This window comes from Ooceraea biroi, chromosome 5, assembly GCF_003672135.1.
Source record: "Ooceraea biroi isolate clonal line C1 chromosome 5, Obir_v5.4, whole genome shotgun sequence".
In the NCBI taxonomy this organism is placed as follows: domain Eukaryota; kingdom Metazoa; phylum Arthropoda; class Insecta; order Hymenoptera; family Formicidae; genus Ooceraea; species Ooceraea biroi.
Window position 1 is genome coordinate 294,379 of NC_039510.1, and position 26,337 is coordinate 320,715.

The window sequence follows — 26,337 nt, forward strand, 5'->3', positions numbered from 1 at the left end:
CCACGTCTGTCGAGCGTACGGTAACGTTTATGGAAGTTGTATTTGCATGCACCGCAGGTTATACAGTCTTAGGATCATAAAACAACGCACCTCCCCTCGCGCGCCACATAATAATGTTAATGAGGAACGGGAGGGAACGACGATGTAATCGTAAAGCATGTGCATGCGATATACCGTGACGCGTTATTTCAGCGTACATTCTGGAGCGCAATGATGGAGTAGCTTTTTGCCAGGCTGACCTTTTCCGTCGTCGGCGTCGCCCGTTACCCAGCGACGTTCTGGCAGATTAAAAACCTGCGAGCTCCCTCCTTCTGCTCTCTCGTTATCGGGCGCTCGCGAAAATTGATCGAGAGGCCGCGGCCGCGCAGATGACTGATGACGCGCGCGAAAAAGGTGGCGGCGCGTAGCGAAAGAGAAGCGATGCATTAATCGAGTGATCCGGTGATTTAATTGCGGAAACGAACTCCCCCATGCTCCGACCTTCGGTCGCCTTCTCCTCCTTCATCTACACCCGCGAGTCTTCCTGAAAAAGCGGGACGCTTTTACGATGAGGTCGCCTATAGAGAGTTAGAGACAGATTTCGTTCCTAGACAGAGACAGTTTTTAAATAGAGTTCCTAGATGGAGATGGTTCTTAAAGTTCATAGAGACCGCCGTCATGATAAAGGTAAATGTTTGTTTATCCGGTTTTAGTAGAGCCGATTGTATTACCAGCAACATTGAGTGCCGGATAATTCGATACGGCCGCAAGCTCGTGGCTATCGCAAAAGTAGAACGACGTCGGCGATAAATGATAATCCCAAAGCACAGGTACGCTCTGATCGGTCCGGCAATAAAATCAACGATGTCCCTTCTTTGCGGTGGCGGAAACCAATTTAGCTGGTATTACACGGAATACGGTGGCCGGCTATCCGTTGCATTACGCGCGGTAATCGCTGTCGGTGGTGCGGCATTGCCGTCGAGCCGAAATTGGGACGGCATCGCGGCTAATAGTGCCTGATGCAACATAGGACGCGCTTTATCCGTTCTTTTCTCGATTCGGTTTCGATTCGCAACAACAAACACTGGATGTTCGGTTCCCCTTACGCGCCAGACCTGTTTATTTGAATAGTGCGCGTAAAACAACGGCAGCAGGAATGCTCCGGCGATTTTTCGGATATTTTTCATACATCTCTGAAGTAAATAAATATCTACCGACAGATAAATAATAAAAGATAAAACCCAGGGTAGATGATAAACGGATAAATGACAAATTCGAAACATGATTGTCCTAGCTGAAGTGAACGCGTTGCGAAATCCTCCGCGAAAAAGAGATGAGACCTCGAGTGACACTCCCGTCACGAGGCAGTTGGAACTCGCGTGCAGGAGTTACTCAGCCAACGATAACTCGATGACATTTATGGTCGATGCGATTGATCGTTCATAGCGAAGCATTTCCGTTTGGCGAACGGCGATCGCGGTGCCGTGTGCCGAGTCGCGTCTCACGTCCATTTCGGGGTTGATGCTGGCCGGATGTCTGCCTGATTCTCTTCCTGCATGCGAAGGGTCGATAGCACGGCATGGCGAGTTTCGGGCCAAGTTTCGCACAATCCTGAACATTAAAACTGTTCAACAGACGAGTAGCACGCGAGGAGGTTTGGCTAGCCGGTCGGTGAGGAGGCAGTTTTCTGGGATTGGCCGACGGCCATGAATACAAATCAAACGTCGGTCAACTCTTTCTATTGTGAGCCATCTCCATCCATCGACATAACCGACCCTCATTTTACCTAACATCGATCGCAAAACGGCTTCCACAAGAACGCAAAGCGCCCATTCTTTGCAATGGGAAAGGTCTGCGGTCATCCTCGTGCCAGGAATTAAAAAGCGGTTATTTTGACGACCTCGAGCTTCGATGGCTATCGAAAGAAAATCACGACGGTTTTGGCACACCGACGGATCTCATCATCCAAAAGTTCTTCTTTTTTCTTGAGAATTTTAAGCGGTACTTGCATGGTTCGTAAAAATTCCGACATTAAAAAATGTGGGTATCATCTCGAGCTGCGCGCTTATACACGACGGATTACCGTCCCGTAGCCGTTATCGCCGTATCGCATACATTATTTCGTCGCGCTCAACAACGTAACGCTGCCCCTTACGTTATTCATGGAAGCTCTAAAGTCAAAGGGGAGGGCTCTGTCCTAGATGTAACGAGCTCGCGAGATAGGCACTCTCATCGTTTTATAATCCCTGAGCGTCTCACGCGAGGAGGAAGGCTAAGCGAGACGATAAAGGGCTGATGAATATGGATCGGCGTTCGATCACATGGATTTGCATGCATGGCCAGGTGAGGCAAGAACAACGTATCTTTGCGATGCGCCTATATATCGTGGGATGGGAAGAAAGCTGGTCGCGTTATTACGTCTCGTCCGAGAGGAACGTCATCGGAATAAAGGCGGAGTAAAGACGGGTCGTGGTACCTTCATCGGTCGAAACATCATTTTCTATACACGTTCGTAAACGAAGGCCCGTCTTGCTCGTTCATACCGAGAGCCAATATATCCCGATTTACCCTCGATTCGGCGGCGGCCGGCAAGGAACGGCCGCGCGAATTCGTCTGGAACTCCTTTCACGGAGGGCGGCCGCCAATCTCGTCCGGTTCCACGCGTAACGGATCTATTAAAACTCTCTCCGTCCGGCAAAATTGACCTCATTACCGGTTGCTACCGGGTGCGGCTAAAGACCCGTCATTCCCGCCGATCTCGCCGCGAGGCCGCTGTGTTATTTCGATGCGCCGCTGACGCGAAATACGAACTTACCGGTGGTGGAGTTGATGAGAAAATAACCCTCCGGATTGCCGCTGCTGATGGTGAAGACGAATTGCTGGAGCGAGACGTCGCGATCAAAGGCGCGGATCTGCAGGACGCTCACGCCGGCGGGCGAGTTCTCCGCCACGGAGGGATAGTAAACTGGGAGCTCGGTCAGAGGCGTGTTATCGTTCTCGTCCAGCACCTCCACGTAAACCTGAACACGAAAGGGAGTGCCGTCTACAGATCCATTCGCTCAACCACCAAGTAGATTTATTCGCAACCATAAAAACATTGCATAGCAACCATTAATGGAAAATTAATCGCGGCATTTACTTGCAGCTAACGACAGTGCTGGTTATTGCGTATTTCTCGAGGAGAGAAATTCAGTTTTTTGTATGTCTCGAGGAGTACAATTCACGCCAAATTCAATTGTCGAACTTACTTGTAGACTCGAGCTCAGCGGTACCACTCCGTGATCCTGGGCGTGAACCGTCACCCAGTAACCCCTCTTTGTCTCGACGTCGAGCACTGCTCTGGTCCTGATGTTTCCTGCAACGTACAAAGAACGGGCGTGATTAATTCAGGAACGCAGAATGGGCGAACGGCGAGCGAACAAACGCCGATAATATCTCGATCTCCCACCGTATCTCTTAATATTTCGAAATAATTCAATTCATTCCGATCGATTCCGGTCTCGTCGTGGCCGGGCGGGTATTCGCGAGATATATCACAGGTGCGAGCCAGTCGGGCGGCTTTCTCGGGCCGGAATTGCCATTAAAAGCACGAGATAATCATCGTATCGCGGCGACCTTTTGCACCCCAGCGTACGATATCCCCGGTACCGGAGCGAGAAACGAACGGAAGGCGGCCGGTTCGCCACGGGAAAAAAAGGAGGCAGTATTTTCACCTTACGCGAGGTGCTCGGCAACAAGGGAGCCGACAGCACGGCATGTCAGCGCACTGCTGGGTGCACACGTGTATGCGTGTACGAGCGGCCACGAGCAAAAATCGAATCGCATTCCTGCCGTTAACACATCGGCCAGACCGATGCCGGTGTAAGCGACGTTGGTACCGCCGCCGTTCCGCGTGTCTTCGCTAGCTTTTTGTGCTTTTGCGGGATTGCGCCGGATGCGCCGGCAGTTTCTTGCCCCCGTCCCGATATTCCGTGTTCCGCGCCCCTCGCGATTCGTTTAATCGTCGCCGTGATTAATGTGAAGAACGGTGATCCCGTAATTCCGTAAACGCTGCTGCGGAGTATCGGAATCGCGAGGACATCCGATTACTTTAGCAAACGTCGAGAACTGGTTTCGTCTTCCTTTGTCTGGCCGAGAAGAGGATCGTGACACGGACAAACCGCGGGTCCACGCGTAAACGCGCCTCGCTTACGATCTACAGCATGGTCGATAATCAACGTTTTCTTCTGGCCGCATCTCATCCGCGCTGCGTTTCGGTCGCTACGCAATTAACGAGACATCGAACCCGCTTTGGCGTCCCCGACCTGAGCAGGATAACGGACTCGCTCGTCGGCTCTACCGGAGCGTGTAATGAGCGCTAATTAGAAATCTCGGGATTCGCGAAGATCGCCGCTGCGAATCATAAATTGCCGCGTTCCCGTGCGAGCCTGACCGGCAGTATCGTCCACTTGAGAGCGCATCTTCGAAAATTGCACGCGTCGAATCATGCTTCGAGCACTGCGCGGAGAGCGGTTTCGTCATCGCTTTTTCCTTACAGCATCCGTACATGCGCGCTTGATAATGTTTGCTGCAGCTTGATACACATGATGACAGAAAGAGAGAATTTTTCTTTATAATTAATGTTCTTCTCGTACATTGCGTTTCCAATCATGAGATACGTCATACGTACATTGATTAATAATAATGATAGTGAACGCGATGAGCAATGAAAAACTACATATGCTTTTCGTATTCAGCAAATCATTTTGAACTTGCTTTGGAAAGTTTTTTCGCAAGCGTATTCATCCGATGTCTGCGGATTACCATTTATTCCAATCGATGCAATACTTATGAATGAACTGAATAGTACTTTCGAGATGTGGCTCAGATACGAAAAACCTTTTCTATGTATCTAACAACTGAAAACGTGCAAAAAATAACTAAAACTTTTGTATACCCCTAATTCATTGCAAGGAGAACCTCCTGATAGACAGTTACGAATTAGTGTCAATGTTGACTTATTATCGGCTAACATTAAGGATGCCCCAGTGTTGCTCGAGATACATTTCCGCGCGTAATGAATGCGGTTATAAAAAAGAAAAGAAAACGACCTCTTCAAGTAACTGCATTTACCGTGAAAATGGTGAGATCTTAATTAACCGCAAACGAACATTCTGCCACATAGTGCGCCTTCATCCCCTTGGCACCGCGCGTCGTTACCCCCGCATTATATACGCGCGCCTCTTCATTCAACTGTGGAAGAAGCAGATGAAGACACGTGCAGCGCTTAATAGCGAGCCGGCAAATGCATTAAATTTAGTACCATAAACGCAACTTATACAGCATCCTCCGCCATCATATAACGGGAGAACTTCGTTAGTGGAGAAACGAGCAGCGCGAACTACGCTAGCTACGACTGTGGGATTACAAAAATGGTTTCTCTTGCAGTCGATGTTGTAACTCTTAGAAGGGAAGGAGCATCCGGCGAGCGTTTGCTTTGTTCGTCCTGCAACGCGAACAATCCGCAACGATGGAGATGCAGATTTTTTCGAGGCAGTCAAACGCTCGTCTCTCTCGCCGTGCCAATAAAGAGTTTGTGCGAGTAAATATTCATTAAACGTTCAAGTTCTTTCATGAATAACGCAGATACTATAAGTCGATGAGAACAGATAACGGTCTGAAGGCATTTCCGTCTCGCCGAATATTTCAGTACAGTTACACTCTATCCGCGTTGCATTAGACGACCCCGTGACGACGAATGTGATGAAGGAAATTATTTCTTCAGGATGCATCTCGTCGCGTACATGCCACTATGCACGTCCGTTCGCATCGCGAGCTGCAGAACGCAATTGCGTCGCATCGCAATCGGGCTTCATCACGTGCGGGAGCACGTGGGTACATCTCTCCTCAGCAACTCTCCTCTCGGGTTCCTGCGTGCTCATCCATCCATTCAGACAGCTGATGAAGGCGCGTGCAGCATTTAATAGCGCGCCCGAGATCGCGTTTAATGTGTGCCCGCGCATTGCGCATTGCGACGAATTGCCAACACATGCCGACGCGTGATGTGCATCACGCAATAAATGACGAATGTTCTTGCCGTGTAAATAAATGTCACGAATACTTCATTCCTAACGAACGTTTCTTTGGCCGATTTGGAACTGGTGACACTTATAGTGAGCTTTATTTTTGCTAAATCATGCTAAAGAGCAACTGGACGCAATGATCCAGCTTGCCAGATCCTCAACGTCGTTTGCCGTTCGAGATCAGTAAGGATCGCCTCATCGGCCGACTGCAGAATTCGCTTCTGGCGTGACTTTCGCGTCCTTTGTTCAAGTAACGATGGGTGCTGCTTGGCGGAAACAACGCGGGGATGAAATGGTTCGATGGCTTCCCGAACGAAGAACGTTGCAGCTGCAATCGAACTCACGGTCGTTTAATTTTTGGCCTCGGGAGTCACTTCTCTTTTTCTTTCTTTCTCTCTCCCGCTCTTTTATCCAGTCTTACCCGTTCTTCTTCGATGCTCTAATCCACCCTGAGCAACTTCTCGAGTTTGCGAAACGCAGCCTCGTCTGTCTCTTCGTCCGTCTGATCGTTAACCCAGATTTCTCATTGATACTTTCGGTATTATTCCGTTGGCAATGTGCCTCGCGGACGTTTCACGAAGCGTTAACAACGACTATCGTTCCCCGGCTGATCATCGTCGAGAAGTGAATGATGCTCGATCGAGTATCGAGGATTAATGAAGGCTCGAAAAGCTGCAGCGAGAATTGATTATACCAATTGGTCTTTACCGTTATCTATTCCATTGTTTGTGATGGAGATTTACGCTGCAATTTATCATGAGTGCTTCAATTTCGCGTGCACTGACGTCGCAATTGTACCCTCGTTTCAGGAAATAATACGCAGTACACAGGATTAGAAATGACTATCGAACCGAGAACATCGTCTTCAGATTGATTGCGAATCGATCCCAATACGATTGTTCGTGCTGTTTTCGAAACGTATCCCCGCTGATGAAATTCTAAAAACACAGATTAGATTCTAATTTCTGCATCAATATAATTTACGTTGAAATTATCAGTTAGATAAACACGAAGTAAATAACCCTGAGTCACGCAATATCTTGCACAAATAAAGAAGGTAGAAGTTATAGATTACAATGATGTTTAATGAGACAGTTGAATGTCTTGCATTTTTATTATATTTCGGAGCAAAAGGTTTGTAAACAGTTTTTTGAAACTGTCACGACATTTACGCGCGCTCATACATTTTGAAGCTCATCATATATTTCCATATGTAAAATTTTCGTAGATTACACAAAAGATTAAATCAATTCATTTACAAAATACGCATATCGTAACATGGTGGTCTACGAAAAGAGTTAACAAGAAAACATTACACTGTATCACTCAAGTTACGACTATCAGAAATTGTCTCACAAATATTGTCATTGATTCCGTGTGAAAAGTTGATGCTGCTAATCTCAAGTGTATATCGTGCAATAATACATGTAGTAATAATATAATAATAATGTCGACGAATGAGGAAAAGTACGAACCGCAAATCGCCAACGATAAAAGCGACACCATATTAGACGCGAAACAAAGAGATATACGTGCCCGCTCGAGACCGGATTTCTCAGTGTGCTCGAGATTCAAACCCGCCGGGGGCATATCGTCAACAGTTCGATTGAAACTCGTTTCCGTGGAAAGCTTTCAACGATTAGATTCGCGAGACTAACGGTACCGCACGCATACAAAGAGGCAATATACTTTATTTTAAATTACGACTGGCGGCACGACGGAAAGGCGAGAAGTAAGATCGGCGTTTCGGATAAACGGAATTCGCTATCGGACCGAAGGCACGCTCGCTGCTTTGATTGAAGCAGCCTTATTGCCAATTAAACATCCATTTCTTGAGGAACATTGTGCGATCGACCATCGCGCGTAGTCGGACGATGAGAAAAATGTTTGAATTAAATACAGACGCGACGAAAGACCAGGGATTACACGTTAATGAATAACGTCGAAAATCAATCTTCCACGGAAGTCGACACGAACCAATTATATCCTCGGGCGAACATTCCGCGCGAGCACGTTTCTCTTTTATGATTCTCGAAACTTTTCCATAGCACCGTGGGACTCGTGGTACTCTAACAAATTATTATATCTCTAACTCTACCGAGATGTCCAATTTTCTTGCATCGTGCCACCCGCTGTACCCTATCGCCGCGCCAGTGGAGATAAACGATTCCGCGTTTTTCCATTTGCACGAGTTTCCAACTTTTGCAGAAGCACTACTTACTGGACGCGTTTGTCTTTATCTTTATGACTTCTTTGATAGTCAACGAGCTTCCGCGCCAATTTCATCAGTACTTTTGTTGAAAATTTACGTAAACTAATAAACAGCTTACAATTTATATATTGTAACGTATAATACTGTTTCATATAATTTTATGATAATCTCTTTTTCGTAATATATTGAGGACACTTTTAAAATATCTACATCTTCAAAAAGACCGATATGGTTGTTTTTTTATTTGTGATAAAGATTCGGCTCCAATACGCCGCGAATCGAAGCGGAAATCGAAGGAGTATGCAGAATGCAAAATAAGGAAGATAATAACGCGATTTAAGAAACGTGATAACCATTCAAAAGAAGAAAGCTTGAATGGATAAAGCAAAAATTTCATGCGGAACTAGTTTACCCGGGATTTCGCAGGTACACGAACGCGTACTTGAAAGTTCTTCAAAAGTTTTGCGTCGATATGCAAGTCGGTGCTGACGATTCCTTCTCCGGCTCGGTGATACGCGTATCACATAGAAAAGTTCTCAAGTGCGCACACAGTTTGGAAGCAATCGAATCTAAGCAGTTCGTGAAGCTGCGAAAACCGCTCCGGAACAGACGTTGACACGCTGCTGCGAACGGCAAAGAGGACGCTTGCAACTTCTTTCATTTTCTACTTCCTGCGAAAAATGCCATTGAAAGAATACGGGTATTTGCCGCGTGTCTTGCCTCTTACGATTGCATTTATCCCGTCTACGAATGGCTTTTGATTCCCTCGACGAACGTTCCGAGAATTCATTTTTGTCGCTCGAAGGAAATTAAGAATACAATAATAATCGCGAGAGAAAAAAAGTAATACAGTGTTTCTCTCTATCTTGACCAAGTAAAAATATTTATAGCTCCTCGTGATAATCGTTGGCGAAATTGAGGCTTTCTCACGCCGCACCATTCATGAGAAATCACTCAACCGCTGCGACCGCAATGATACAACATTTACGACAGTGAAGTTCTTGATGGATATAAATAAACGAGGGGTTTCGCGAATACTCGCGAAAAGGTATTGTGAAAGTAATGATCGCTCGCTGCGTAGCCATCGTCAGATGGATTAAGAACAGGGAGAAACCCTTCTATCCTCAACGCCAGTCCCTGAGAATTATGTCGTCGGTCAGGGTGCCGTAAGATCCGCCTTCGTCGTGTACCCGCCGTCTTCTTCTTTCGATCTCCTGTTACCTTCCCACTTTCCGAACTTTCCACATCTTCCCTCCGCCACTTCTTTTTATCGCTCTTACTACCCTCCAGCAACGAGCGCTATCGTTCTCGACCGAAGAGCGAAAAGGATCGCAAGCTAGACAGAAGCGAATATCTCCGTTCCTTTTCTTTCTTTCGTACCTGGATTGGAGGCTATACGAAATGTCTGCGTGGAAACTTAATTCGTGCGACTTGAGATCAAGAAGCATAACGTGCGATGAATTCAGACAGTCACTTGTTTTGAAAAAAAAGTTTAATGTGGCGAATTCAATAAAGTCGAAAATAAAATCCATATTTGCAAGGGAATAGCCAAGTCTATGCGAGCAATTTCTATCATTGTGCGAAGTATTAATCTGCATATTAAATTCCTTTCCAGATATTGTATGAATAAAAGAGCAGAGTTGTATTTTACGTCAAAGTGCACGCGGCGGTCTTTTGCCCTATATATATATATATATATATATATATAGTGTACACACACACACACGTTCCGTTTTTCAGCTGCACAGAGAGGAGAGTGAGAGAGAGTTGTACCTAACTGCCTTACAATTCATTCTCCAGTGCGACGCGATCGTTCACCCCGCGGAACATTCATTATTGCGCCTCCAGCTACGGGCGGCAGATAGAAAGTTAATTACGTAGTTACCGGCATTCCATATTTTATGAAACGCGGAATTGGATTTTTGATCGACATATTTCGTGCGCTCAAGCGGCCGAGTCGGTTATTGGTCGGAAGATGCTTCTTATTGACGCTTTGATATTTATTTCAAGAAAGCATACGTTTATTTCAAGATAAAAACTACTTTGGATGCGAAACCCTCGCAATGATGAAGCAGGCCAGATACAACGTTGAAATTCATGTGATATTTGGCGTTCGGTAAGAATTTTCCCGCTTCCTTGCGATCGCCATGGTAGAAGCCACGTCCAACTCCGGAATATGCAAAGGAAGATGTTACTGCGAGACGTGTTTCAGAGCCGTGTGCTCATCGTGAATCCCGATGACGGCATACAAAACTGGTACCAGCTCGCAACAAGACACGACAGGATTTTATTTCGAGCACGGCTGAAATTGGTGGCTTGCATGATAGCTTCTCGACGCTGCTCGTTTCCCGTGGTCGATCTGCGAGACGTCGATCTACCTGTTTCGAGCTAGCAAACAATGGATCTTCGAATCTACCGTAACGTTTCACCGTTCCAGTGCTTCGTGGATCTTTCGTGAAAAACGTTGACGTGCGAACGACCTTCTTCATCTTTAACGCGGTAACGTGCTCACGTAAGCGGTTTCCTCGATGGTTGACTTGAGCGCGTTTCCTACATCGAAGAAGCGTTTCATTACCGCGTCACAGGGAGATCTGCAAGCTCCGGACGTCCCGGTTCACCACGATGGAAGGCCCTCAGGATAAATAATCTCGGCGGATTTAGAAAAGGGAAACAACGGCTGATTCGCGATGCAAATTTATTTTCAGCCATAATTAACTGTCCGGTGTATTTATCTTGTCGCACTTTACGGAATCCGCCTACGTCACGTTGATTCTTCTTATGCACGGCAGCGTATCGCGAGGAGCTTGGAGGAATTGCTCGGAGGGCACGTAAAGTTCGCGCGAAACTGAATAAAAATGCTAATTACCAAACTTTTAATGAAGTGGACGCCGACGGCCCGGCGCGCGCATGTTTCACGGACGTAACAGCGTTGGACATCGTATAGACACGACACCTAGGTACTTTAGGATTCAGACGCGCCTAGGGTACGAAATCTGCAATAATCCGACATCCGACGTTGCCCATCCACGCGATGCAATTCTCTGCACACGTTACACGTGCGATTTTGATGGCATTGAGGGATGTGCCACATGTCTCTTGTGAATGTAGGTGTGAAAGTACGGAATACGTGGTCTCCGAGAAACGCCTCTTGCCTGTGACTGATGCTCCGTGTCCGATATGACACGTGCTGCTTTTCGCTGCAAGTATTCGGGGCGCAGCACATTGATCTGAATAGACGGACGGACGAGAGCCCGATGTAATTTCGTTGGGACACCAGAGAATTGCTCGAGTGAGATCCGTGTCCATTTTCTCTGCGAAAATCAAAGGAAGTACAAGCGCTGTATCATCTTGACAGCTGACTACTCGGAATTAATACCGTAACACGCTTGCGAGAATAGCCGCTTGTCTTCCGAGGAAAATGAAAAGGCGTGAGAGCTTGATCTTGCTGTAATCTCACTTGTGCGGCAACTCAGAAAAATCCGATTGTAGAAACACTACGCTCGCTTTTCGATACGATCATCAAATGCACCTCTTTATTTTAAATCTATTTAGAAGCTTCCACTGTTCAGATTTCCATTTCTATAGCGCTTACTTTATCGATGTTCGCCGATAATTAGCGGAACAGCAATATTTCTCGATCGTAATTAAGTTAAATCAAAGCCTTATCTCGGTCATCGTCGACGGATAGAAAATATTTCTCCTTTGGTTTGCGCGATTCATTGTACGGAGTGAGTTTATTCCCTGGGTAGCGTCGAGTACATTGAATGGCCTCGTCCACCCATCTCGTGTTCCAGTCTCGTGCCAATTAGGATCTCTCTGATCCCACCGCGGGCGAACTGTTCGTTAATTAAAAGTATCGTGGACAAATGCGTTTTCGCTGCAGTTAAATTGATTTCGCTTTGGTCCACCAACGGAAGCGTAAGTTGAAGGCAAGATCGGCAAAAGAAAGATAGATCGAGCGAGAAAGTACGACCAGACCAACAGGACAAAAGCGGGAACGACATAGATTCGCGAGCAAATTGAAAAGTGCAGATCGATCGTGTCGCATCGTGTTTTCGTGAAAAGTCTCAATGAGGAGGCAGGATGTGTGATGTATTATCCGACAGCGTTGTATATTGATTACGCCCATTAAAGCAATCAACAACGCGAGTGGCTGAGAGATAAAAGAGAAATTAAATTAGACTAAATCTCGTAATCTGCGACTGAATTTTGTTTTTCATCTCTCTCAAATCCTGTACTCGAGAAAAGTCCTCTAACAGAAACGCGATAAGATCCGCGAAATCTTGTGGATCTGCGGACGAAGGAGACTAGATTTACCACGTGGATTTTCCCCAGTTGGATTTTCAGGGGAGTTGCCGGGAGAGATTTATTCCTGCGAATCGGGCAGTCCGTCGCACAACGAGACATACGACAGATTCTCGTCGAAACGACGAGAGAGGCATTTTTCCTCGTCTTTTTTATCAATGCTCATTAACCGGTGCCTGCATGGTGTAACGAAGTTATTTAACTTGAATAATTTTGCAAAATACAAAAAAAAGATACGGTACTTTGATTCTTTCATGCGTCCCTCATCATAGCGCACATTTTAGTTAGAGTTATTTTAATCTACTAACTTTTAAATCAACTCTTTAAATATTTAATGTTGAAAATTGAAAAGTCAGCGCAGACTATGGCATATAGATATTCGTGTCGAGACGTGGCAAAATAGTAAAATGAAATTTCGCTGCGTGTTTGCTATTTTTACAGGACGTCCCGTATATCTTGTGGCTCGATAGTGTCCGCGTTGGGGATTTATTCAACATGGGGTGCCATCCAAATTCATACGAATCAGTTGCACGACCAACTCAGAACGATAGGGTGCCCCATCCGGATGTTGGATCGCAGAATCGTGGATTTTCGCGAAAACGAAATGACTATAAGGGTCACCGTCACCGGATTCGTTGACACACGTACAAGGCGTGCAACTACTCCACGTGCACGTGCTCATAATACGCGCGACGAATAAATTTCACTCGGCTTTTCTCTACCAGTCTCGTTTCGGGCATCCCGGTGGAATAAGGCGCGGAAACACCGCAACGGGACGCCTTCCGGAATTTATCATCTTTAATAAAACAGCGAAAATAGTAGGCAGCAAAGTGTTCTTTGTGTTGGATAAATAGATCCTGTCCTGCGAAAAATAATTCCCCCGATTTAAGAAACGAGGGCACAAGAGTGAACCTTTAAGGGATTTTAACAAAATGCTGCGAAATAGAAATTCATCTTGTTATTTTGGACTGTTATTTCCTTGCACATTTTCCATATTAAAGTAATATATAGATTCGCATGTTGCAACATCTTTCCCTCTCGCGTCACGTATTTCGGCACTGCTATTCTGAGTGCGTCAAAGATAAAATCGGATTCGTGGAGTTTTATTTGTAAAACGCGAAATTGAGGTGGTAATCGCATAGCGGCCGAGGTCACGCGCGTAATAAAATCCAAATTACTTTCAGGGGAGAAAGGCGAATAGCGAAGTTACTGGTGGTTATCGTCGTGCAAGCGTGGACTCGACCTTAAAAACTCATTTCCGATTTAACGATCGAACAGATCCAGTAGTGCAGCGTGTTTTACAAGCGGGTATTGCCGAAATTCAGTACCCAGTCGAGACCGAAATAAGTTACTTCAGATGTTTATTAAAACAAGTTATTGTTGTGTCATTTAGAGAAAAAGAAATGTTTTAATAAGAATAAAAGTCGGAAGAGATTAATGAGTAAATTACGCATCACGTGCATACGCGTTGCAATAAGTGAATTTTCAATTTATAATACTGTAAGAGTCTTAGGGGCTGGGTATATGAGTTGCTGGCCTATAATCGATTCCTAGATTGAAGATCGCAGTTCGAGGTGTCGCGATTCGCATGCGCGACACGTCAAACACCGGTATATTAACGCCTGCGGAATCGGAGCTTAGCGAGGCTACCGAACTTGTACGCGAAGATAAGTTGAAAAGTTACTGCTTATTTGGGAGCGATAAAGTTGGTTTTGTTAATGTGTAAAGGTTTAAATAAAGTGTTGTGTTTGTTAAGAAAAAGCACGGTCTACACTAAAGAATACCTTTACATCCTCCAATCAATGTATTAACGTTTCAATTATCTTGTGATCGTCTACAATACGTTGATATATATGTACGTTTGCCTAACGTTTCGGCAAATTTGCGAAACCATACAAACGTTTACAAAATATCGCCCGATTTTAACGTTATCCGACGCCTGTCAGGCGACACGGTGTTAACAACGCGTACCTGGCGAAAAGAGAGCCACGGAGCTTCACGCTCACGTTCTGAATTTGGCAGAGCAGAGCCGACCTGTGGGCAGAGACCGATAAAAACAATTTCAAGCGTCATCAGGATTTATCGGCGGTTCTCCTTTCGTTCGACAATGTCTGAAGCGCAAAAAATCGCCAGGCCTTATGTATTTTCTCTCTCGAACCAACATTTTTTCTCCGAAAATGCATAACGTCGCACCGAGCGCAATTTATCGCGACAAATTGCTCAAATTACGCAGTGCCAGATTACAACCCATACAAATGGCGATATTTGACTATCATAGGCCATAGGAAGTTCCGGTTACATAAGCTGGCCACCAAGGTGGTTTCCTCTTGGAGCTGTTCTACTGTTATGTAACTCCTTCTATGAATCGATAATACGGGTGCCTTAACTAAGCATGGTTCGAGTGGGGTTCAATTGCACCCTCGCGGCTATACGTGGACGAAATTTGATCAACGAAATTTAATCGCCACGTGGATAGAAACCATCACATCACGATTGACAGCTCATTCTATTGCCACTTGCCTGTTCTTTAGGATGAATGGAGACTATTTCTGATATCTCAATGAAAGACGTAATTGAAAGCATACTACGCGAAATGCTGCCGGGGTCCTCCGTGACGCTACAAGATCAGCGTAACGAAAGCTCTTCCCTTATTACCTCGCGAGATTAACCGTTCTGCAGGAAAGATGGAATTACGGCAGATGAATTGACGTTACGGCTAGAGAACGTTTCACAGAGAATTCGCGCGAGATTACGCGACGCGCATTTAAATAATAACTGTCGTGGGGAAGATGGAATCGCTGGCGCGCGCGATCGCTAATTGAATTGCAAGCGGGCTTATAAGCGGGACGGGGATCTCGTCCATCCAACTTCGCACTTTGAGAAGTTCATTCATCGACGTAAAATTGTCACAGTTCCGACCAGATGAAAGGGACATCAGTCGAACGTAGCAACGTGCTCGACTTGTCGGAAGAGCGAGGGAGTTTCTCCGCGCAGCGGACTAAGACCGGGACCAGAGAATCTCGACCGCTTTAGCAGTCCCATCGCAGCTAACGTCGTTAGACGCAACTAATTGGCCCGACTGACAAAAAACGATATTGATAACAGAAACGTGATATCTTCTCGCATCCCCCTCGCGTTTCTCTCGCACCCTCGGTGTTTGCCAATCCGTCTGCTGTCCTGCTTTCATTCGTTAATTTCTTTCAGCCCGGGAATTACTTTTCCACCAACATCGGTCGATCGCATGCACGACCAGCAGAATTTGCGACTAAAGAGTCAAAAGGTTCGTCCATTTAAAGAAAAATTTATTCGGATCGAACAAACAAACTTGCGCAATTCAAATCAAATCAAAGTGAAAGCGCGATCGCTTTTGTGCTTTCTCTAATATGTATTTGGATCGGAGTTGTGCTTCACAGAGCGCTTGTACGAAATTACCGGTGGGATCAAATATTTTGCGCGTTCGAATAGATTTACGAGATTCAAAATCAGTCAAATGCAGTTGCAACTGGTCTTTTTCCTCTTTTTGATACGAATTAAATATGTTCATTTTTTCTTTTTGACGTACAAAAAATATTTTCTCTGTAACTGTTAACATACAGCAGAGGAATTCCATTTTTCAGTTTTTCAATATTCGGAAATGTTTACTTTTTTTGACGTACAGGAAAAGTTCATTCATTCACTGAGTCCGTTCGGGTATGTGGAGGCTCGTTAGGATCTCGTGCGCGTGCTGCACGATTTACATAGGTGTATCGTCGTGTTCGTACTGAACGTTGCGAGAACAGAGGAATCATCCGGTATCACAAACGTATTCATTCGCAGAGCCATAAGCTCCAGACTCCGTTGCAAAACGAACGAAGGGAATCAAATAATCTAAAGCTGATTTAAGAAGAAATAGACTGTAATGAAATCCTCGTTACACTCTTAGCGAAGTGGCGCGACTGATGCTTCGGCAAGATAGAAATAATACATACGTAGCTCGTCGACGTTCTCCCGAAGAAGAAACGAATCTCGATTACCTGAAGCGAACCGGCAGAGTGCGGTTGCACATTTTTCGTAGTTTCACGGCGCTCGAAACGCCAGCAATCTCGCGCGGCCGCGCAATCAAGGCAACGGAGCGCAAAGGCAAATAACGTGAACGCGGCGTCGTCGCCGAATAAAAAGTGCGTAACCAACGTTCCGCGTAACGACCCTTTAAAGCCGTTATTACCGGACGATTAAGTACTAAAAGACAGATACCCCGCAAGGAATGCAAGGGCCACGTGGCATTTATATGGTAAGCTATAAAAAATGGAAGGATGCCCACCGGGGAGAATGTACGTATATATCCACGCATTTTTGCCCACGCGCGGACCGCACACCACCCGTCTGCGTGATATATCGCGACGTACGGTAGATACGGTAGGCAGAGGACCGTCGAAGCGTTTCACAAGGGATTCGTCACGGACCGTTTCCTCGGATTTCCTCGAGAAACAAATGTCACTTCCGATACGTATTTTTATCTGACAGAGAAACGGTTTTCCCCGTGAGGGCAAAAGTCGCAATGGATAAGAAGTCTCTATTCTACGTAACCTACCTGCTCCGAAACTGCAATATTATTGCGGCGACTCAGGTGCGGTATTCGAGCGGACGGGTGATAATGCGGAATCGCGCTCATTCGAATCGGAACATGAATCATCCGCGATTTGGATGCCACTGCAAACTAGATGATGGCCGGATGCCAGCTCTCGCGATGCCGTCTCGTTTGTGGGGTTCACGCGCGTGACCTTCTCGTATGCGAATAGACCACGCTCTCTCGATGGCGCTCTCGATTATGCGAGTTGGTAACCATCTGGCGTGCATGCCGTCCTGTGCGATGCCACACCGATTATGCGATCGGACCCAAGCGCGACAGGTGGCCGCGACACTCGTAATATTTTTACAACTGTACCGCGCAATGCGGAAAATCAGCTGATCGCTATCACGTTGCTAACTACCAAGATCTTCCCTAAGTGCATCCCGTTACTCGTGAGATGCGCTACTACATGGAATTTGTCAGATCAATCGGAAGAATTGCATTTGAAGAATCGCATATTTTCCAAAGATTCAAGGATATCCATACTGTTTTACATTAATTCGTTAACATTGCTAAATGTATTCCGGATGAGAATAGATTTTTTTATCTATTTAATTACTTAAGTAGAATTTTGGCAGAGCTGGGTGCCGAAGATGCACCATCGTGAAAATTTTGTCAGACAGATTATGCAACCTGAACCACTCGAGTTGATCGTATCGAAACATTACTGTGGCGATTAAGGGAATCGCGTGTTAATGTTGCGACGCAATATTTTTCTCGCACTCTTGCGAAAGGTTACGTAAATCGTTCTTTCAAGGCTCATCGCCGCTCATTAGACGTTGGTATTGCAGACGAAGAAAATGCGGACCGTATTTCCGTCGTCCTGTTCGTAAAAGCGGGCGCTCCGATTACTTGGGGAGACTTTTACGGCGGCTTGTAACGCGACGATGCCGAGTGGAGCGATTCAGTGTGGTTCAGCGGCTCGATAAGGCAATTAGCCGGGAAACAATTGCGGAACTCGCGGGAATTATACGGCTGTAGTTTCGCTCGCCGCTAATGAACCAAGCGTGCATAAGCGTTTCCACCATGGCGGCCGTACACGCCCAGACGAATATGGGACCAGGTGTTTTCGATTCGCGTATAAATGCAGGCCACGTGAGTCGGCGGAATTGACGCGTGTGCCGGTGTATGCAAATCTATCTTTGCAAAATCACCCAAAACCAAACCAGATGTCTTCTTAGCAAATTACGATAAATTGGAGTTACATAACCATCGAGTCATCATCTCGTCATGGTGTACAATGACAGCGAACCAAAAACCAGTCGAGTTGCGACGTGGAGTCGTTTTGCCTCCACGATCTTGTTGCTTTATCTTATTTTATATATTCGTAAGGACCATATATTGAGCGCAAATATAACACCTATTGCATCAAATCGCGAGTGTTGCTATTACACAAGCCTACTTCCCGTATTATTTCTTTAGACATATACGCAATTTTATTTTTGTATTTATTGCTCACTGATGACAAATACGCGATAGAAATGTATTTCACGACTAGCACATTTCGATTTCAATAATGAAGAACCATTTTCCATGTAGTTTCCATTAGCAGTGCAACAAAGCTTTGCTCTCTCTCGATCCGCAACCAGGTGAAACTTCGTTTCCATCGCCGTTCAAAGCGCCACGAACGACGATGTATGTCCTCTCTGTTAATCCCGTTTTTTCCGCATCAGACATATTTTAGATAAGTGCCCTTCCAATCGCCAGAATTCGTTGAACGGTATCGTGTCGCTCCCGATCGATCGCCGGCCGCGTTCCCAATCACCCACTCCCCTACTATACGTAATTAACAAACGATCTACGTCGGATCAATAAGTTCATCCCACGGGATAGTTAAGCTCGTTAGCCGTGGAAAGCCCGCATCCATCGGGAGAAAGCCGGAGTGAGCGAAATGGCAAAATAACGTAGCCGCAGCAATGTCGTGTGCACCATCGTTGACTGCACGCGATGCATCGCGCAGTATCAACGCTCATCGCCATGGGCTAAAGGTCGGTTGGCGATGAACGGCTCACCTGGTCAAACCGAGCGCATTTCGTAGTTATTGATCTTTAAATGAATCGGTTCGTCTGGATGCTGCTCTCTAACATACCTCGTCAAATGATGGATTTTCTAATTCTAATTCACAGAGACGCAAAATTACACGAAATGATATCACGATGTCGAATCTTGATGTCCTATCAAACTGTTTCGTTACTTTATCATAAGAATCTGGAAGCTCGTCTTCTTCTCACAACAGGATAAGAAATGAAGCATCACAGCGCGAAGTTTATCAAAGCTGGCCGTCGAAAGAGAACCGCCCAGAGAACTTCTTGGCATGAACGGTAAGCACTTGGCGTACACACGTCCCGTTCGAGAGAAGACACGCAGGGAAGTCTCGAAGAACGGGGGAGAAGTAACTGCGAGTCAGACTGCGCCTCCCGCTCATGGCACGCGAATCGGCGTGCTGGATAACGCGAGTTATCGTGACCGGTGGCGAAGTAGAAAGAGGAACAGAGAGAAGGAGAACGAAGAAGGCGAGGCCAAGACGTGTGTTAGGCGAAAGGTTACTGCTCAGCGATACGGTCGACGAACGCTCACGCGCTCACGCGTGTATCCGTGTGCACGCGATCTCCCCCATAGACGCGCAAAACGCCACGCGTCGAGGGAGAAATGAGGAAAGGGTGGAGAAAAGCGGGTTGCACCCCCGGCGACCGACCAGCCGACCGAGCTCCGGTTACTGCAGTAAACATCAAAGGGTGTAATGGAATTAGTCAACCTCCTCCTTGGTGGTTGACCGTGTTCGCGGAGGCGTGATACGAACGGTCTTCAACCCGCTGTTGTCTATCCAGGATCACGTCGTAGACCCGGTGGTGTGTCGAGGTGGTTGGATCGGTCCTTTGTACGCGGCGTGTGTTACACGCTCGCTGCGGCTCCTGCGTACGCCACTCGAACTAGGCTCGTTAAAATGTTATTATCATACGTGCATTTCAATGGTGTATATCCGCTGTTCTCGATCGATCGTCTCTTTCTCTTTTTACTGTTCTATATAAATATTAATTCTTTACTTCTCACTCCGAATCTGAGCAACGATTTCTGATCACGAATTATCACGATGACCTGGAAGCATCCTTCTATACTGCTATTATATATACATTATTATGTGCATTACTGCAAATAGTTATGCTTCTCATATTAACTTTTTTAATACCGTTCCGAAAGTGTTAAGAGATATTTTTTGCGTATTACCTTGTAACTTTTATTGTAAATATTTTTTTCTGCAATGTATTTTTTTTATTTTTTTTAAATATTTTATTTGTGCTATGTTAGCTTTTAAGTATTGCAATCTTTCTATTTAAATCTTGTGCACTAGAGGGTAGTTTCCCGTTAACAATATAAATAAATAAATAAATATACTACTGTACATTTTTTAATCGCGTGAAAATCTGGAAGCCCTGTGAACCACTGTGGAAGATTCATCTTCGACTAAAAGTAATTTTCTCCGTATAATCACAAGCGATGAGGCATCGCTACTGCAATGCGCTCATCTTTCGAAGGATTTCCGCGTAATAATACGCGACGTTACGAACCTGTCTCTTCCGGCTGGATTTACTCTCGACAATTTGATCGCGACGGATTACTACACCCGCGTACACGAGATAAATCATACGAACGTATACACCAACATTATCGCGCAAAATGCTGAGATATTTTCGTCACGCGGCAGCAACGGCGACGGCGAGTTGTGATTTACATCGCATAGACGGCACATAATAAATCGACTCGCGCGCGTCGACGAACATTATCAATCGCATAACGGGACGCGCAGAGATTTCGCCTCCACTGGCGGGGTTAACGGTAATCAATGGAGCCAGCCATCGTCGTCCTTAATTCCGGAGGTCAAGTGTTGCGGCGCGCTGCCAAGTCGCGGCCCTTTATCAGAATTTCAAGAAGAATCAATAGAGAACTGTGATGCGAAGACGCGTTCAATTTCCCTTGAAGCGTGATTAGAGCAAGATGCAATGTCTTTAACCGATTCGATTAAACGAGTGATTGAATAGTTCTGATGATACTAGGAAGATCGTTACACTATACGCGCCTACAGGAAATGACGATGTTGATGGTGCACGCGGATCTCAATTAAACGGATCACCTGGTCTTCGTCGCACATTCGAGATTTATGTCCAACAATCCGCACGCGCACATGAACATCCGACGTAATTAAATGCCCACAATTATTCATCACCATTTCGCGAATTGGCAAGCCGATTGGGATCGATTTGATTACGCGCGATTTTCTAGATGACGGCCAAAACATTTATCGATTCAACTTAAACAATACAAACGAACTGAAATAACACTTCTGGTAGCTGCTAAATATGAGCTATTGCAAATCTCTTTAGGTTTTATTATTTGGTGCATTTACCCATTGCATCGTTGGAGTGCACTGCCAGCAATTAAAAATACCGCATGACATTTCCCAGATTAATCATTAATTTGAGATATTCAAGCGTGACATTGTAATAATTTTGCAAATCCGCCACTCAATTCGTTTAACGTTTCATACCGAGTAACATGTAACAAATTGCGATAAGTTACAGACATGAATTTATCGTCGTTCAGTTGTGCCATTACTATTCGACCGTATTTATTAAGCGTAATATCATTTATTTGCAAGAGTGCAGACACTATGTGGCCATTACGCGGACATATAACGTAATTGAATCACAGGAACGATCGGAGATCAGTCTCGTAATGCTCAAAACATACGTGGCGAAGCATGTTACTTGATTCTTCTTAACAATGAGATTCGCGAGGTTGTAGACACCGTAAGAAGAGGCGGAGAACGCGGGATGGTCTCTCGCTCATGCAATCTCCATCGATTAAACGCGCCAGACGATAAACGCACGTGCGTATGTACATATGGCTGTGCAGGGTCAACGCTGTTCGACCTAATTTTTCTCAAGATACATCCATACGAGGATCGGATCACTCTCAATTGGGCTGAGAGGAATTTTATTATTCGCGGTTAAACCACTTAATTACCAGTTCGCGGTTCCACTTAATTACCTCTTTTCAAAATTATAACGTAGACGTATGATAGAAATAAGGGTATCTTGGAGGAAATGGGCACACATCTGTACTTGCAATATTCATACATTTCCTGAAAAATAGATGGAGAATTTTTGGCAGCCAATTTTTATAGAATGGAGAAATAAATGTGTATACGAAAGTTATAATTAGTTAACCATATCTATTCCGCACTGTTATACATGTTCGAAGCAATGAGGAAAAAGATACCCTTGTGAGGTAACAGCCGACGTTTATGAGCCCTTAATTAAATGGTTTAATTAAATAGGCGTTTAATTAAAAACACATCATGGGCCATTCCAGGGCTCATAGTGCTCTCCGGACGAAATTGTGCCAACATGCCGCAACAAAAGCATGCTAAATAAGGCAGGAACAGCATCCGTTGGGCGCAGAAAAGCAGTTTCATTCATACATAAATTACGCTTTCGCGTAAAAAGGCTAATTATGCGGAAATTTCAAAACATTTACCGCATGAAATTACTGGGATGAAATTAATCGCAGCGATAACGATCGATCTACTCTCATCGTGTCGATTTAATGCCAACCAAAGCGTTAAAATCACACTTAATTATCGTTGTTCAATTATCACTCATCTATTACAGGATGCTCAGTCACGCATTATTCTTGTTCCTTATCATAGATTCTGTTCTGATGCTCATCAAGCCTCTTTAAGCTCTAACTTGTTCCACATGAATAAAGTTCATATTAATTGCCAATATGCAACAGTAATATGACCTATCGCGTTCCATGAGATGTTAAAGTACGAAATTCTGAGAATTATTACGTCGCTCATTGCCTGAAGGTATATTCCACGCGTAAAACGGCAATTTCGATGTCATAATTTTTCCCTTTACGATTTCCTCCATTTTATTTCCGCGCTCTCGTGCGTAAAACAACCATTCTTTAATCTCATGGTGTTAATCTGGAAGGAAAGACTTAAACAGTTGCAAAATGTTCTCTCTCTCTATCTATCTATCTCTCGTCCCGCCATCATATCTCGTGTGTTCCTACAAGATCGTCTGCTAACGCCTCTCGTTTGGGAACGCTTCCAAGCGCGTAAAAGGCGACGCGGACGATCGCTCATAAGTAGCTATCGCTTGAATGGCGAAATTATAAGTCTGGCAGGCAAGCTCGCTCGTGCATTTCCAAATCTCGAGGGGGGATTTTATTGGCTCCAACTGCGAGGGGAGATCATTACGGGGACACATCACAAAATCGAACTTATCTCTCGCTATTATATAATGCATACAGTGCATTGGTATGTAGTAGCTCTGTCCATCTCATTCTCTTCCTCTTCGTCTTTCTCCACCCACTGGTTGATCCAGTGCACTTTCCTCGGCTTGGCGGAGAACGGCAGAGCAAAGTATCGGATTTACTTATGCATTTAGTTTACGCCGCGTGTCCGGATTACCAACTTTATGCCGCAACCGTGGAGACGACGACGACGGCGGGCGCCAGAGCGCACTTCACTGGATAATCCGAAGCCTTTCGCGTACATCGTAGTCGTCGTCGTCGTTCCGCTGCGCAGCCGGTACGACGAATTAACGGGACTCCTGAATATAAACTAGTCTGGCGATTCGAAATAAGTCCGCGTTTCCGCCTGATCGCGAACATTTTCACGACGGAGAGAGGTTTACCGGTGAGGCTTATGCTTGTCGTTACTTCGTATGCAGCGGAGTTCTATGGAAAGAGAATACGTCGCGATCTTTCCTCGTAATATCTTTACGCAATCTTTACGTTGGCTGATAAGCAGTGCTGTCGGCAAGTGATACGGCGGATGAGAGGACATTCAATGAAAAAGTAAACGTATATAACGTTTATCGTACAAAGATGTTTTACACAACGACGGGCGATAAATTCTCGATACGCGAATGGCCGTGATTGGTCATATCGAAATAGCCATGCTTCATTAAATACGAGATTGTTAGAGGTATTTAATAATCTGCATTCAATCTCCTCATTTGCGCGTACTTTCATACGTGTGGCCACGTAAAATCCAATTACAGTATTTATTGAATTACAACGTAACGTAATTGTATCATGCGGATATTAACACAATGTATGTGGTTACATAAAAGGCATAAATAATTCGATAGAAAATTAATTAAAATAATAAACCTTGGTGAGACTTGGTGTACCACCTATTATTATTATTATTATCCGTGGGATCCTATCAATCTGCGCGATCGTTACACGCTCGGTTCCTCACCGATTCTCTTCGTAGTCGTTACTATAAAAAGCAAACACATTTTATACAGCGATCCGCAGTTAATATTATACAGTTGAATAAGTGAACTAATAAATATTGCAATAATAGAATTGGCCGCAAAGAGAAAAAGACGTTGACAACGTCACATACAACACCACAATATCCATTTTAGTCCTCCAAACCGGATAACATACACAATAACATCAACACTTACGTCATGCAAAATTAACGTACTTCCCCTAATTAATTAAATAAAACGGGACAAGTGATCCACTATAATTAATTAAAGCGATGATTAACCGATAGAGCTTAAAGCTCACTTGACAACGTATGCTTTAACAAAGTTTTGAGCGGCAATGTTCGCGGTTGGCTTGACATCAAAGTTTCTTTTCTTTGTCATTCCAAGTACATATGCTTGAAATCTACTCTAATAAAGGGAAGGTACGTCCGATCTCCTATAAAAATAACTGATATGGGAAGACCTCAATTCTCATTCGAGATGGAGCTCGTTATATAACCAAGCTCGCTGGAAATGGAAGGTACATATAAACGGGAGGTATATCGAGAAAGTTTCGAGAGAGAGGTTTTTGGAAACGTGACTCTGGCACACCGCCGGTCGTGAAATTTTACATTTGACATTAGCGTACTATGGGGAGGATCTTTATTCGTAGGTTATGAATATAGGCAAGAAAAAGGAAGAAAAGATACACGTATTCGATATCTCAAAACTAGTTCTTCCAAAAGTACCAAGTCCTGCGGCGAGATTTAACGAGATTTAATGTGGAAAAATGAGTGTACTATCCAAAAATAATCTTAACAGAAGAAAAAGACTTCTTTGAAATATTAAAATTTATGTTACATGTTATGAATTAATTTCACGTTAAACTTTTTCTCTTTTCCCCATCATCACGTAACAAGAGTGAGATTTAAAAACAAAATTGTGAGTTTGAATCCCGTGAATTTCCTGTCTCTTTTTTTAAAAGACTAATTAAACTGGCAGCACAGACGGCTTTACGTTTAAACAGGGATCCGTATATTTCCATAAGAGACACTCATTCTGCGATTCGCATATTTCACGAGACAGACGTATTAGAACTTCCACCGAATTCTCCTATGCGCATTCCCAGCCGCACGCATTCATGCGGTTTCCATTTTACTTGGAGCGTTCATTGCGGTTAAAACGCAGAAGCCTAGATATATTCGTTGATACATGTGCACGTTACCTTTGACACTCCAAATTTGTCTGAGGATCAGATATAAAGCGTAACGTGTCGAATTAATTCGCAGGAAGCCTTTCGTTTTCGAGTGTTCGCTGCAAAACTAACAACATATCGACAAACTCACAGTTTGATTCGATCAGGCAAAACAATTGTGAATTTTACAATATTTCAGGGACATCCTGTGGAAATAAAACTTTACTATCGACCATCGCTCTTGAGAGGTATCGTCCTTTACTTCGCGAAAACGCTATTCGCGCGCGACTGCGGTGAAAGAGACGAAATGGCGGAAGAAGACACAGATCAAACTGGCCGAAGCGAGCGATGCGCGGCACGCCACGGTTTCACGCTCCATTTGATCGACGCCGGCCGGTGTGCCAACGTCCGCGAAAAAAGGATCACGGGAGTGAGGAATTAAAGGGCGATCCATCGAAGATTCTCCTCGTCCATCACTGTACGTCCTCGGATTTTCGTTGTGACAGCAATTCCGACATCGATCGATTTCCAGTGTCCGAAAGAATATGAAGATATACATGTACTCGTCTCAGAAACATTGAAAATCTTTTCATCAAACAATCGCTTATTGTTCGAGAGCTTCAACGTCCACGATGAACACGGCTGGAGCCCTTTTCACATTTCTTCCTCCCTTTCTTCCCGTTTATTATTCAACATCGCGC

The 26,337-nt window shown here is 44.9% G+C and overlaps 1 protein-coding gene across 1 annotated transcript in view; it reads right to left on the reverse strand.

The window, feature by feature from the left end:
* LOC105279317 (fat-like cadherin-related tumor suppressor homolog) overlaps positions 1-26,337 on the reverse strand; it is a 267,558-nt gene that overhangs the window by 37,956 nt on the left and 203,265 nt on the right. The window contains exons 4-5 of the mRNA XM_026969956.1: positions 3,228-3,334; positions 2,795-2,999 (exon numbers count right to left, since the gene is read on the reverse strand). Of these exons, the coding sequence (XP_026825757.1) occupies positions 2,795-2,999; positions 3,228-3,334 (312 nt within the window). The remainder of the gene's footprint in view (positions 1-2,794; positions 3,000-3,227; positions 3,335-26,337) is intronic.